The following is a 14,271-nucleotide window of genomic DNA, read 5'->3' on the forward strand; positions in this document are numbered from 1 at the left end:
TAAGATCTTCCCAATGCTTTAGATTTACGGAAGAACTTTTCTATAATATTTCAAATGTTAATTCTAGAAGAACTGAATTTAACAAAGGTATCCCAACATGCATCTCTTACACACACACAAAAAAAAAAATCAAATGGAAAAGAAAGAAGGAAACATGGAAAGAAAAAAAAGATTAAGTACTTGTGATCAGAAAGTATATGCAAACAGGACACGTGGTAAAAGAAAAATAAGAATGGGCAAATGGCCATTTTTACTCTCTCTGAAAGAAGTGACAGACTTATAAGTCTGATTCAGAAAAGGGAAGGGGAGTATTGATGGATGTTCAAAGGCTGGGTTAGAATTGTTACTAAAGTTCAAATTGGGAATGTGTGCTGGGGAAGGCACTGGGCATCTCTCCCACTGCTGCTGCTGCTGAGGCCGTTGTGAAAGGCAGCCTGCCATGGCCGGTCTGAGCTCCCCTTGGGCAGACCAGGCAGAGTTTGTCTCTGCAGCAAACACGGGCTTGACCTGCGCTCTGCATCTCTGAGGCTAGCAGGGACAGACTCAGGAGCTGAAGCGGTGCTGAGCACAGCAGCTGTGCTGACAGCCCTCATTCAAACACCAGCACTGCACACAGACACAGGAGCTGGGATCTTTCATGTGCTTGAACTGCGGACTTAACCCCCCTAAGTGCCACAAAACCTACCCAGCTGCACCAATCAGCTCAGAAGTAACTTGGCACTGAACTTCCCTGCACAAAGGGGCTCAGATCTAGGCAACCTGTCTTCAGAACAGGCAGAGACAGGAGTGAGCTGTACAAGAGGCTGTGCCCGTGGGATCAGCTTTGCTGTCTGCCTGTGCAGTCCCCTTCCTGCTCTGCAGCAGCAAACGCAGCTCGGGCACTGCTGCTCCTCGGGCACTGGACACTTCTGGCCTGGCTTCACAGGAGCAGCAACACTTCTTGTGCCTGCTACATGCTCTGCTCCTTGAGAACGTGTCAGCCTTGGTTCTGATAAAGGCAGAAGGGAGTTTTGCCACTGTTTTTCAAGCAACACGTTGCCTATGAGGAGAGAGAAATTTAAAAAACTCACTGATTTACCATGTTAAAAAAAGATGGCACATTTATTGCTACATAAATGTTATATACATAGTGTTTTCTGTTACATTGACAGAAATTTTTTGAACTTCTTGCTGCTGGTTGGAAAGGTTTATCAGCAATACCTTGAAATTTGACACAGGGTACAAATCTGCAATAAACCAACAATGGAAACTGGAGAACAAGATGAGAAGCAATTCATCTCGGACAATTAGCTCTTACAATACTCCATAGGTACTACACGGTATGCTAGAACCCTACTATGGTCTTACAATGCTATTGTAAATTTCTGATATTAATGAACAGGTTATGGTAAATAACCCTACATTTTTACTACCTAATATAGTAAAATAAAGTAAGAAACTTTTTACTGAAAACTTTTTTTGATTTCAAAAATCTAGAAAGAGTAATATTTAGAATTCAAGAAATTTTCTTACAAGATTATTGTATAAAAGACTAGCTACAGTGAAAAATAAGCCAAATGTTTTTTTCTTTCTATTTTATGAAGGAAAGCTTCTGGGCATACTGCAAAGTCTAATATAGCCAAAAAGACAACAAGCTTAGAAGGAAAAAGGCCAGGCAGTGGCACGTGATCACTTTCACACGTCATAAGCAACAAATTCCGTTTAGCTGATAAACACTGAAATGAAGAACAAGGCCACAGATATAATCAGGTGTTATTTGATGATATATGCAAATTAAAGTAACAGAAATGAGTCCACTAATTCCACAAACTGTTTTGTTAGGAACCATCCAAAACATGAGCTTAAATTCATTAGTTTATTTTATCAATCCATCTTTTGTTCTTTCAAATTAAATGACTTCATAAAAATTATAGTTTTGTTCCTGTTTTGTGTGTGAACCAATTGTCAGTGATGAAAGATGCACTATATAAACAATAGCTCAGACAACCTTGGCTTAGGAAATTTCCTCCCATGGTCATTGCAGTGGAAGACAGTTTCCATGGAAGTTCAAAGGGATTTTAACCATTTCAACACATCTGTGACAAAGGAATACTTATGGACACTATTCTGGTGGAGAAACATTTAAAGGTTTAATGCTAATATGGCTTGGGACGGGGGTATTTGCATTTGATTCACACTACTTTTTCTCCACTGACAAGCCATACAACATGACATGATAGTTAACGTGTACAGGAAGGAAAAACTGGTGACCATTGCTCTTAAGATTCCATTAGGTAATAAGCCCACCTTGCTGGTGGTTGTATCATCACACTACCTGCCACGGTGAATTTAGGATTTTACTATTCACCAAAGTTACAGCCTGAAAAAAAAATCTCCTTTGTATTTTAATGCATTTTGTGCTTACATACAGCTAACACTTTACATGTACTATATGTAGTACTTACTGCTCGGAAAACAAAGCAACTCTAACAAAGTAGATTCTCCCCACCCAATTTACACTTCACGTTACAAGCTTTACTATGAAGCCTAGAAGCCTAAAAAGGTTTTGTTTATAATTAGAAAAAAAAAATGTTTGAGGAAAGTCTGAGGGAAAATAAAAATCACTTTTTAAATCCAAGAAATGTTATGGTCACAGTATTGCTCCAGCCTGTAGCCTTCATGAGGCCTCTAAGTGGTTTGAGGCACAGAGCTCAGTATGGAAGGGGAACTGTGACCATAACTGTTCAGATTACCAGAGATCAAAAATAACATAAAAAAAGCTATACCAAGGAATAGTTTCCTATTGCATGGAAAACACTAGTCATATGGCAAAAGGAGAGGAAAGGACAACAAAAGACTTTTCCCTTCCTTTTTTAAGACACTAATAGGTATGCTGGGAATGCTACGGGTCGACGGTTGTCACTGCTTTGTTCTCTGAATGTGAACAGCTTTAGTAAATGCTGGCATTCAGCTGAAATTTTATCAGCTTTTAACATGTTAACTTTTCCCTTTATATGTAGACCTTTACAGTTCCATAACAATAAATAAAATTTGTAGTTACAATGCATTTGTCAATTCAGTTTAGGCACAAGGCAACTTCCACAATGAGTGGAGAGATCACAACAGTCTCTGATTGTGCAGAAGCGACACACTGCTTGCAACATAATGATATGTTCAGAGTATCTCATGGGCTGAAATTCTGTCTGAAGATCTTGTATCTTCACTCCTGATGCAGGTGTTGACCAGTAGCTTTGATCATAAGATTGCATTTGGGTTTCTTGTTTCAAGTGTTTTCTCCTGTCAGGTTTGTGTCTTCATATAATGTTAGTTGTCTGTGTCCTTGTGAAGAAAGGTCACCTTCTGTGTATCCTACCAATAATTCTGGAATTCTAGAAAGAAGTTTAGAAGAAAGAGGTTATTAGGAAAATAAAAATTAAAAAGCTTAGTATCAACACTAGAGACCTAATTTGAACTGGATTTGGTGGCATTTTCAGTCATTTAGGTGCAAAAGATCACATTGAGAGGCTCTGAAATCCCCCATTCCAGAGATATCCGTCTTGAACGTGATATATTGAAGAGATTACTCTAAAGAACCTTCTGCTGGGCCTTTCTGGATAAGGGAGAATAATCTGCACATCTCAGACCTTCAGTCTGCGTGTGGCTTTGCTCTCCAAATCAAGCAGTGCCAAGTTCACTCCCTCCTGAAGGTAAATTGCCATGTTCCTGTACAGCCCTTTCTGTCAACGGTGCACTTCAGTCAACCCACAAAGTTACTGCTATTAAAAAAGCAAAGACACCAAAGTGGTTCTTTATATTTATATGGAAAGAACAGACTAAGTTGGCTGTAAATGAAAAATTATCTGACACTTCCAAAGTAGCCAATTGCTCTTGTATGAAATAAAAGAAATTAGAGAAATTCAAAGCATTAAGAATTACAATATACACAACAAGAAACAACTTCCCAAAACATAAAATTCAGTAAAGTTCTGGATTAAAACAAGGACACTGAACCCAGTTTTTTATTCTTTTTGAAAGTGGCAACAGCTCTACTGGAATACTCAAGTTTTTTTCCGTTTAAAATCAAGGTTTCTCAACTATTTAGAAAACCAACCAATAACATGAATAAACCCAAAAGACTGATATTCCTGTAGGGCTTCCCCATGAGTGTGTTTGAATGAGATGTTACATACTGGGCTACCTTGCAAAGCTGCAAACATAACTTTTAAATTTTAACTATCTTCACCAATACAGATTGTGACTTAAGACAGTTTCCAGTCTCTGTTGGGCAAATAAAAGGAGTTAGAATGAATGGCCTTGAGCCAGAGAGCAAATCTCTCCGGGATGCGGAGTCCCTGAAACTGTATCAGTACTGGGAAACAGTACCTGGATTTTTAAATCAACTGATGTAATATTTAGACCATTTAAAGATGTATAATTCATCTCTAATAAGCTTGGCTTATCTAGCAAGCTGTTCACTGTTCCTCTGATGTGATGCCAAGAAGGCCACCTGAGCCAAGATATGTAGCCATTGGCAACAAGGCATGAAAATAAAGAGACTGACGACAATTTCTTGGGGTTTTATTATAAACCCAAACAAATCTGCAGCGTTCTGCTTCTGCTGAGAGATGTGAAAGCACAGAGAAGTTTGGTGCTGCTGGCAGCTCAGGAACTAAACCCCACCATATCCAGGTGCCTCCCCCACTGTGTCCCACGCAAAGCAGCAGGAGCCATCCCCTGACGTACCTGGCTGGTGTTCACATATGACCCATAGGGTTGGTAGTTTCACTCAGGCCAGGGTGGCTTCCTGGGTGTGGTGTTGGTGGCTCTGCCGATACGGCAGAAACTTTTTCTTCTTCCCTTCTCTTAAGGCAGGCTGCTTTAGGGTTTAGGTTTCGTTCTGTAACACAGGAATCAGAGTTCTTAATATCCCAAATGCTGACACCACGGGCAATATCGATACAAGAACCCTGGAGTAAAAATAGCTCTGCAGCTTCCCTCTTCAGCTGCTGACACCCCCTGCTCACCCACAGGTGTCCAAAGCTGCAGACAATCACTACTGAAAGTCCTGCCAGACAGCTCTTACACTGGTATTTAAAAAACCCAGAGAGACAAAAAGCCAAACCCAAATGCTTTTAGCAACCTACTTACACCTTCATAAACTTTTAAAAAGCACCTCCTTTATCAGCATAAGACACTTAAGTGCTAAATGAGAACTGTCTGTGATTACAATATAATAAAATTAAATGTATCCATTTTGTTGTTAGGCTGAAGTCTTACCAACCTTGCTGACATCACACTAGTTTTAGTAATGTTGCTGCTTCTTTCTTCCCAGTAAGTATTAGCCAGCTGTTAGGGCAGGGGAGGCAGCACACAGCTTCAATCTGTGAAATCACCTTGTGCTCATCTTGGTTCAATCAAAAGACTGTGATGACAGTCACATGCAGCAGGAGCACTATTTTTTTTCCAAACCCTATTTCCTCTCACATTAAAGCCAGTACTTTATAATAACCAGCTGTGGACCAGCTATCAAGGTATTTTCATCGGTGTGCTTCCACTTCCCACTTAGCTTCAACAGATGTAGATTTGGATCTCATTTCCAAATAATGACAGTTTCTAAGAGTCAACTGTTTCTGTTCTTCAAAATGGCTTTTCATGAATCAAATACAGAAGATGTCAATCACAGGGGTCCAAAAGACACACAAAAAACATGTAATATATTCCACTGTGGAATTTAATCAACATTTTAAGGTATTTTCTAGCTGTCAGTACATTCTGTTTTGCCGTTGGAGATGGCAGATACAATTATAACTGCAAGAAGTCTGCCAAAACTGAACAGACAGCACAAGCCCTTTTCTTGCACTGCACAGGCACCCCTCTAGTAACTGCAGTTTACTGACCCCTGTGCATTTTAGCTCATCTGACAGAGACTATTTTGGATGGACTTGATAGTTCTGCTGTCACCAAAGTCATTATCAGCAGCCTCCTACTGCATTTTCTTAAGGATGAGCACTCCCAAAGAGTCTACCGGAAAAAAAACCCCAAACTGCTAACTTTCCTTAATCACAGTTTTCTTTGTCTAAATGTGGCTTGCCTTGAAGTTTTAAAGATTTAATTACGTGGAAACTTTGAAAGGAAGTTAATTTACAGTGATTTAGGAAATGGAGATAAAACCCCCTGGCCTACAGTGAGAGCTGAAATCTGAATGGTTCATTTTGAATAGCACCAATCACAAAATGATTCTTTCCCAGCAGAGAGAGGAAATTGTTGATGCAATTACAGAAAGCACTGTGCAAGCTCCTGTGGGTGTGACACAAAGCTCCGGTCACTCACTCCAGGAGCAGGTGCACAGGGGGGCGGGCAGGAGCAGCGGGAGCCAGGGCCTCTCTCCAGGAGGCCCCGCCGGCCCGGCCCGGGAGCACAGGGAGCGGGAGGGAGGGAGGGAGGGAAGGTCTCCATTTACACTGCCTGCACACTGGGGCCAGGTTAGCTGTTAGCACTGAAGTTTTCTACCACAGACACCAGCGTCGGAAGTCCTCCGACCGAGGCAGAATGATTTCATTAACATGGAGCTTCCTGTGAATTACAGGATCTGTGAGAGCAGGGAGATAGACTTGATGCTTTTTAAACACCAAAACCCATGCTTGATGAATAACCCTCTGACTTCATAATACTCAACCTTATCTTCTAGACCACAGCAACTATTTTCAGACCAAAACAGTGCCTGAGATCTCAGTCTCAGAGATGCTAAACTGGATTTTACAATGGCCCCAGCTGCTGTCTCATCTGCAGAACAGTTGCTCTGTGCCTTGGAAGAGCTCTGGCTGGACACAGTGTGTTTCTTTACTGACAAGTGGATCATTAAAGGTGCCTGAAAACACAGCATCTTATCCTTACTCCATGAAGGACATAAGTTTGTGTTCTGTCAGTTATTTAGCCCCTTTCAATAAACTTCTAACTTTTGCTTGGGTCTTCTGTTCAAAATGCAAGCAACAAATGAGAAAAAAGGAGTAAAAATGAGGTATGCAAAAATAAAACATTGTTACCACTCAGTGACACCAGCGATTCAAAGATGTAGTGCACTGAGCAAACACAACCACTGACATATCCACATCTCAGACTTTGCACTGATGCACTTCCATCAGTGAGACACTAAGGAAGATGGCTGCTGATGAGTCCCAAACAGCAAAACACAAGGACACTCATTTGGGAAGTGCCACCTCCACAGAAGGAGACTATTTCTGTTGGGACTCCCAGCCACCATCCAGTTTGACTCAGGGCTGACCAAAAGTTAAAGAAAGGTGCCCCAGAACTTCAACATGTCTTTGGCAAAAGTAGACATGGAGATTAAAAGTCAGCTGTGGCTTCACCAACTCACAAGAACAGAAGAGTTGATGAACCAAACGTAATTCCTAGAACTATCTCTCCTTACGAGAATGAATGGCAAAAAGTAGTTTCCCTTATGCACCTACCAGCAAGCCTATTGTTTCTTTCTTAGAAAAATTTGAAGGGATCAGAGAAAGAAGATTCATGCAAACCCAGCTCGGATTCAATTAGAGTAGAAGCCTCATCCCTCCCCAGTATTTAATGCAAAAACTTATGAAAACACAAATAAATTCACTGCATTTTAATATTTCAATTATGCAGAGTTCATCCTAAAACAGACCTCTTATTGTCGCTAAATCTTTTCTACACTACATAAGTGCTTGTTACAATTTAAAGCAAGCTGTATCAATATTTTAATTTACCTTGAAATTTAAGTGAAGAGATGACTAATTTAACAGGAAAAAGAAAGGTCAAATTATAAACCTTATACTCTGTTCCCCTTTTTTTTTTTTTTAGTGATTTTCTAAAGAACTTCAGCATCATTACAGAACAGTAAACACACTTTCAGCAGCTCATGTATCTGAGCTGCTCCATGGACAAAGCTGCCACAGGCCTGCCCCAGCCCCGAGGCCACTGACCTCTCACTTGCTGCTCCAGGCTGAGGATCACTGCCACAGCCTGGTGGAGGATCAGCAGCTTCGTCTGCGGCTTCTCGCTCTTCAGGTGAAGCTGGCACATGCGGCCCAGCTCCTTGAACGCCTCGTTGATGTCTCGCACGCGCAAACGCTCCCGGGCGTTGTTCGCCATTCTCCTCTCCTTTTCTCGTTCTATTTTCTGCTCCGGGTTTAAATCCTCATCTTCGTTAGTACTGCTGCACAAAACCAAGAAAGGAAACGTAACAGGATATTGAAATATCACTGGTATTTCAAACAAGTGATCCTGGTGCTGACTCCAAATAGACGAAGAATAAAATAATTTCCAACAAAGTTTTTGCTATTTTCCAATCCATCAGCTTATATAAAAACACATTCAATGAAGTTTCAATTTCATATGCTTATTTAAGAGTTTTACTTTTGTTAAAGACCACACTGGCAAATTCTAGAACTATTTTTTCTTCTACTACTCAGTGTAGAGCTAAACAGTTATATTTAGAATTCCTGAACTACCTCTATTAAGTTGCATAACCTTTTTAAATACAGGTTCACCCAATTCAGTCTAAAACTGTGCAAAACCTCGGTTCTACTAAAACTAACACACTAAATGCCACTGAACATGTCTTAATACAGATTAGGCTGCCTGTGGTTGCAAAATTCTGATTGTTTACTGTTACCTCTAATTTTAAAGCTTATATGAAGCCTATCAGGCAGATCCAGAGGCATTTACCCAGTATCAGCTCCAGTTTTGTGTCTGTGGCTTGGGAGGGGACAAAGACTTTCAAGAAGATATTTAGCCACAGTGTTTCACCCCAGGCTCCAGGTCAGGAGCTGGAGTTCACTGCCACAGACTCACATCTAGAAGGGCAGCCTTGGCCCAGGTACAAACTATCACTAATTTCTGACATTGTCCCATCCTCTGTGCTGGGCAGGGCCCTCAGTCTTTTGCTGCTTACATGTACAGGCGGATGTTAGGATGGCACTAGCATAAGGGAATGCATACTTTACAGATTATTTTCCCAGCAAATCCTCTACCTTGTATTTAAATAAATACAGATACTATAAACTTTTTCTTCCTTTCAGTTGCCTATTGATGTATGCATTGCAGTAACACAAAAGGCTTGCAATAAATTTATCAAATGTAAGGACAATGTGCTACTGAGCATTATCAAAGCACAGAATTCTCCACATTATGTCAGCAACACACCTTGTTCTGCCTCTGGAGGAGACCTTGATATCCTTCTGGGAGGACTCATCATCTGATTTCATGTCATCTGATGAGGGGGGTTCATGGATATTTTCATCCTTCTCCTTATGTTCAGACTTGATTTCTGTTGGACCTATAGCCACAGACTGGCTCTGTAAGCCACCCGACAGTGCTGCAAGCAACCAGGGAGCAGAGTGAGTGTCACAGCACTGAAACACTGCACAGGACCTCAGCAGAGAATGGCAGTGAGGGGCCAGAGCCGAGCACGAGTCTGGCGAGACAACAGGAAGAACTAACAGAAAAAAGAAATCCTGGTAACACTGCTGTACTTGGACATGTGTCATGGGTTATAAAGCAATCACAGTTCACAGAGCAGCTTGATTGGTAACAGCTTAGTCTAAGGAAAACACTGTTTAAGACAAAAGGACATTGAGTGAAGTAAGGAAATGTGCACCTGATGTCTGGGCTGCAAATTTAAGGGCAGAGCTGCACTGACATCGAGGCTTGAGTTTAGGCTGAATGTGCAACACCCCCTAAATGGAGCTAGCATGCTAATAAAGGAGCTGACTTCTGTTTTCTGCAGTTACTTCTTCAGCTAAAAATGGAAGGAACTGTAAACATGGGTGTGGAATGACCTCCTTCCACTGGCTGTGCCGAACTCTGGTCTCAGCCCACTCCACAGCTCTCCTGGCTGGGAAAATGGCTGCAGCTCTGCAAGTGCATCATGGCCGCTTAAGCTGGAGGAACGTGGCTGTAATGCAGCCTTCTCTTGGAATTATACTGGGATAATTGAGGGATCCCTTCAAAATTGTTGCAGGAATCCCTAACAGTGGTGGTATATTGGACTTGTTGTTAATTTTTATTTTTCAACATTCTCTATGCCCCTATCCCTTGCACTGATGACATTTTACCAAGATCTACAGCCTCGCTGGCTCTGAACTACTGCAGACCCTGTCCAGCATTTAAGCCTGGAAAGTTACCTCTGTAGCTGTCTTGTGTTTTATGATTTAGTTCTGTGCTCTGAGCAGAGACTGTACTGGGAAGAACTGAATGGTTGCTGTTGAGGCTGACACCTTCTTCCCGGTGAGTCCCAACCTAAAGCAAAGCAAAGCAAAGATTTCTATTAAAGATGTGATTCAAAGAAATAGTCCGAAAACAGAAGTTTATAACACTGAAAGTATTTGCTGGATTAGAGGCACAAGTTAAAATTCTTGCTGAGTAAAGCAAAGATTTAGCTGATAGATGCTGTTACACTGAAACACTTGAATACACCTTACTGGACTGGGCCATGTCTCTAGCAGTGACCAAGCTTGTTTGGAATAAAATAATCCAGGTATCTAACTATTCTTACCACCTATTTTCTCATCTATTCTTTCCTAATACATCATGATTTAATTTCTGAGCAGCAAGCATTGAGATGAAAAGTCTTGAAAAATTGTAATTTTGCATAAACTTGAATTAATGATACTTATGTGAGACAGCTTTGAGTGTGCATACCTAACCTGAGGAGACAGCTTGTTAAAAAACTGCTGCTCACTACAGAATACCGTCATCAACTTCTATTAAAAAAATATTTGTTTGAGAAAAAAGAGGTAAAGATACACTGCCTGTATTTAAATAATATCCATTTAAAGCTTTTGATTTCTAAAGGCACAAAAGTCCTTAAATATGTATAATATAACCAACATAATACAATTAAACAGTTAAAAATGAACAAAGACGAGGGATTCTACTATTATTTATATAGTTACAAAAACTGGCTACAGATGAAGCTTTTTATTGGAACAGTAGCAAACATGTCAACTAGAAGATTAAGCCTTTAATTAAATAGGTTTATTGCCTGGAGTTACACATGAGAACCACTGTTTTTCAATAAATCCTTCAATCCTAGTAAACTGCTGAGCTTTGAATCCCTCTTGAGTAATTAATGCAGCTTTTACCTTTCATGTCTTAGTATGGGTTTTACCCAGAGAGAGATAAATACCCTTATGCAAGTTTATCCTTTGTTTAATATACACTTGTTCCTGTAAGCTAATGCACAGGAACAAAAAAAGAAAGGGGGAACCCCCCCTTCCCCAACAACCCACAACTAATATCAGGTCATTTCGGGCTGCTATTTGTATCCATTGTTCTGTAGAAAATCTCCTCTTGTATACTGTGGAATATCTGTTGCTATTTCAAGTATATTTTATCTTCCTCTGCGTGTAATAGGCTTTGTTTGTGAGAAGTTCTACTCTGGATACAGTCGGCGCTGCAAGCTCCTGCAAGAGTCATGAACTTGCTGGGAGGAAGGAGCTGAGCCCGGGTCTTTCAGCCTAAGAGACTCTTTACAACTGGAACACGAAGCTCATTATCACTCTGAACTTTTCAAAACTGAGTCGTCTCCTAATTCTGCCTTGCAGGATGTGTGTTTTACTTTCTTCTTCTGGTCATGCTTAGTCCTAACACTTGAGGGTGCTTTTATGCAAGCTACAGACTATTAATAGTTTCAGGGCCGGGTTTGCTCCAAAATGTACTTCTTAAAAAAGACAAAAATTCCTTAAAGCTGTGTACAATCAGAGCACCTGGCAGAACCCTGGCAACTTGCAAATCTAGAGCTAATCTAAAGGCAAGAGATTAGCTAATCAGTTCTGATAAAGGCAGAAAAATAGATGAGAAAACCTGAATTCATGTCCATGTTCCAAACCTTTGAAACCAAGGTGTACAAATTAAAAGCATACAATTTAGATTAACAGGATTTACACAGAAATCTTAAGAGCTAAAGTGTTACAAAACTGACCATAACAGTGATTTTTATCTGTGATCTATAATATACCAGAAAATCCAATCTGGCAAACAAAAAACCCCAAACAACATGACTTCCTGAAAGTCACTGCATCCCGTGCGGAGGCTAAAAGCTCTGTTTGCTACAGTGACAACTGATCGCTGGCTACTTCAAGCTACCAAAGATTCAAGTCTGTTAAACACCAAGTTCCGAAAATTTAGTTTGCTTTCCTTTCCCCATACTCGCACTGCCTAGAGAAAGGCTCTCCCATTTGCATTTCAATGGAGCACAACCTCGGCCTTCCTTTAAGTCTTCTGAAAGGCGTCCGGGGCCATCAGCTCCTCGGCGCTCGGAACAAACGAGCTCTCGACGTGTTTTATCGCTATCATTTGTAAGCGATTCCCAGTCGGGCGCTTTCCTAGCGCCAAGGGCCAGCTCCGGGGGCAGCGAGCTGCCGCGGGTCCCGCGGTGCCCCGGTGCGGGGATCGCGGCTCCCGAGCGCTCCCATTTCCATACAGCTGCCCCGGCCGGCAGCGCGGCTGTGCCGAGGCACCGGCCCGCGGGACTCGCGGCAGCTCATCCCGAAAGAAAACCAACTCCGAGCCAATTCATTCTCCCCGGCACTAATCCAGCCTTGTTTCCACGGCCTCTCCTCCCTAGCAAAGCTCGAAGCTTCCCAGCCACACAAAATGGGAGACAAACGGAAGGCCGGGATCTGCCACACCGCAGGCAGGCAGAGCACACAGAGTGCGGGAGAGCACGGCGTGAGGAGCGACCAGCGCAGGCACCGCGCCCGGGATCCGCTGGGAGCGGTGACCAGCGCAGACACGGCGCCCGGGATCCGCTGGGAGCGGTGACCAGCGCAGGCACCGTGCCCGGGATCCGCTGGGAGCGGTGACCAGGGCAGGCACCGCGCCCGGGATCCGCTGGGAGCGGTGACCAGCGCAGGAACCGCGCCCGGGATCCGCTGGGAGCGGTGACCAGGGCAGAGACCGCGCCCGGGATCCGCTGGGAGCGGTGACCAGCGCAGAGACCGTGCCCGGGATCCGCTGGGAGCGGTGACCAGGGGAGGAACCGCGCCCGGGATCCGCTGGGAGCGGAGAGCAGGGCAGGCACCGCGCTCAGGATCCGCTGGGAGCGGTGACCAGCGCAGGCACCTCGCTCGGTACCAACGCGTTCCCATCCACACAATGCCAGCCCAACACAGGTCTGGCATCCAGCGCAATCACAAAAATCTTACCCCTCCGTAACCCCAGGTTGAGAAAAACAATAGTCCTGTTACAAGACTGTACATTGCTGTAATTTACCGGGTCAACTATATTCATTTTTATGCATTTCAAGACTTGTACACAGGACAATCTGCAGCCCCATGGACACTTGCAAATAAAAAAAAACTCCAAACGTGAGGGCAGAACATATTTCAGTTGATTAAAGTGGCAACATTTGAGATCTGAAATCAGAAAACCAGTTAAATATTTTAGGCAACTAAATAAAAACTAGACAAATCACGCGCAGTGATGACATACAACTGCATGTAGGAGAACTGAGAGTGACACGTGGGGAAAGGACATCACTGTCCTGTTAATATTGGTTCTGCATCTCACACTTTAGTTCGATTATTCATTTTGAGCACTTAGCATGGAAAGCTTTTGAGAACTGGAAAACAAAAATACCACTCTTGGTCTGAGTCTTTGAACTTTTCAAGCACTTCTAGCTGGTCAGTTTGGCTATGATCATTAAAACCATTTTAGTCAAGGTGTGTATAATTAAGGCAATGAAAAGAGCTTTGTAATCAAGAATTTTACATTTCAGACAGCTCAGAGTTGTTCAGTGGGAGCATAATCTCTGCAGGGAAATAGCAACTCCGGAAGGGTTTGAGCAAGAGCAGAGGTTGGTGCTGGCAAAGCTGCTTAACTGCCCTTTCGTGCTTCTACTGGAGCAGGCACAGGGCACAAAGAAGATCACCAATTTTCTTAGATTCCTGTTATACCTGAAAAAGCTCTCTGACTTAAAGATTGAGTTTCATCCTTAACTGAGTTTCCACGCCTTTTATTTATTTATTTTTAATCAGTTCAGGCTGTTCTTTTTCCATTGTATTACAATGACAAATAAAAAACAGCTTGAATAAGAACAAAAAGTATTACTTCTTAACTTTTCAATAATACATGAAATAAAATACAAATCAACTTCAAAGGCCAGTTAGCAAATATTTGATGAGTTTGAGATATTAAAAATCTATTTGAATAAGTCTAATGGCCAGCCCAGCTAAAAAGAAAACAAGACTATTCAGGGCAAGCAGGAAATGAAGTCAACTAGAGTTGTAAAATAAATCTGGCTCAAAAATT

The 14,271-nt window shown here is 42.1% G+C and overlaps 1 protein-coding gene across 11 annotated transcripts in view; it reads right to left on the bottom strand.

Annotated features, from left to right (window-relative positions):
* Positions 1–1,082: 1,082 nt before the first annotated feature.
* TCF12 (transcription factor 12) overlaps positions 1,083–14,271 on the bottom strand; it is a 158,991-nt gene continuing 145,802 nt past the window's right edge. For 8 of the 11 annotated variants that reach the window (XM_030281176.4, XM_030281175.4, XM_030281172.4 and 5 more), the window contains 5 exons: positions 10,143–10,257; positions 9,163–9,334; positions 7,941–8,173; positions 4,723–4,876; positions 1,083–3,368 (listed from right to left, as the gene is read on the bottom strand). In XM_030281176.4, the coding sequence (XP_030137036.3) occupies positions 4,734–4,876; positions 7,941–8,173; positions 9,163–9,334; positions 10,143–10,257 (663 nt within the window). In that variant the 3' untranslated portion in view covers positions 1,083–3,368; positions 4,723–4,733. The remainder of the gene's footprint in view (positions 3,369–4,722; positions 4,877–7,940; positions 8,174–9,162; positions 9,335–10,142; positions 10,258–14,271) is intronic. The other 3 variants (XM_030281177.4, XM_030281173.4, XM_030281180.4) reach the window with 1 other exon arrangement.

This window comes from Taeniopygia guttata, chromosome 10 (genome assembly GCF_048771995.1).
Source record: "Taeniopygia guttata chromosome 10, bTaeGut7.mat, whole genome shotgun sequence".
Lineage (NCBI taxonomy): Eukaryota > Metazoa > Chordata > Aves > Passeriformes > Estrildidae > Taeniopygia > Taeniopygia guttata.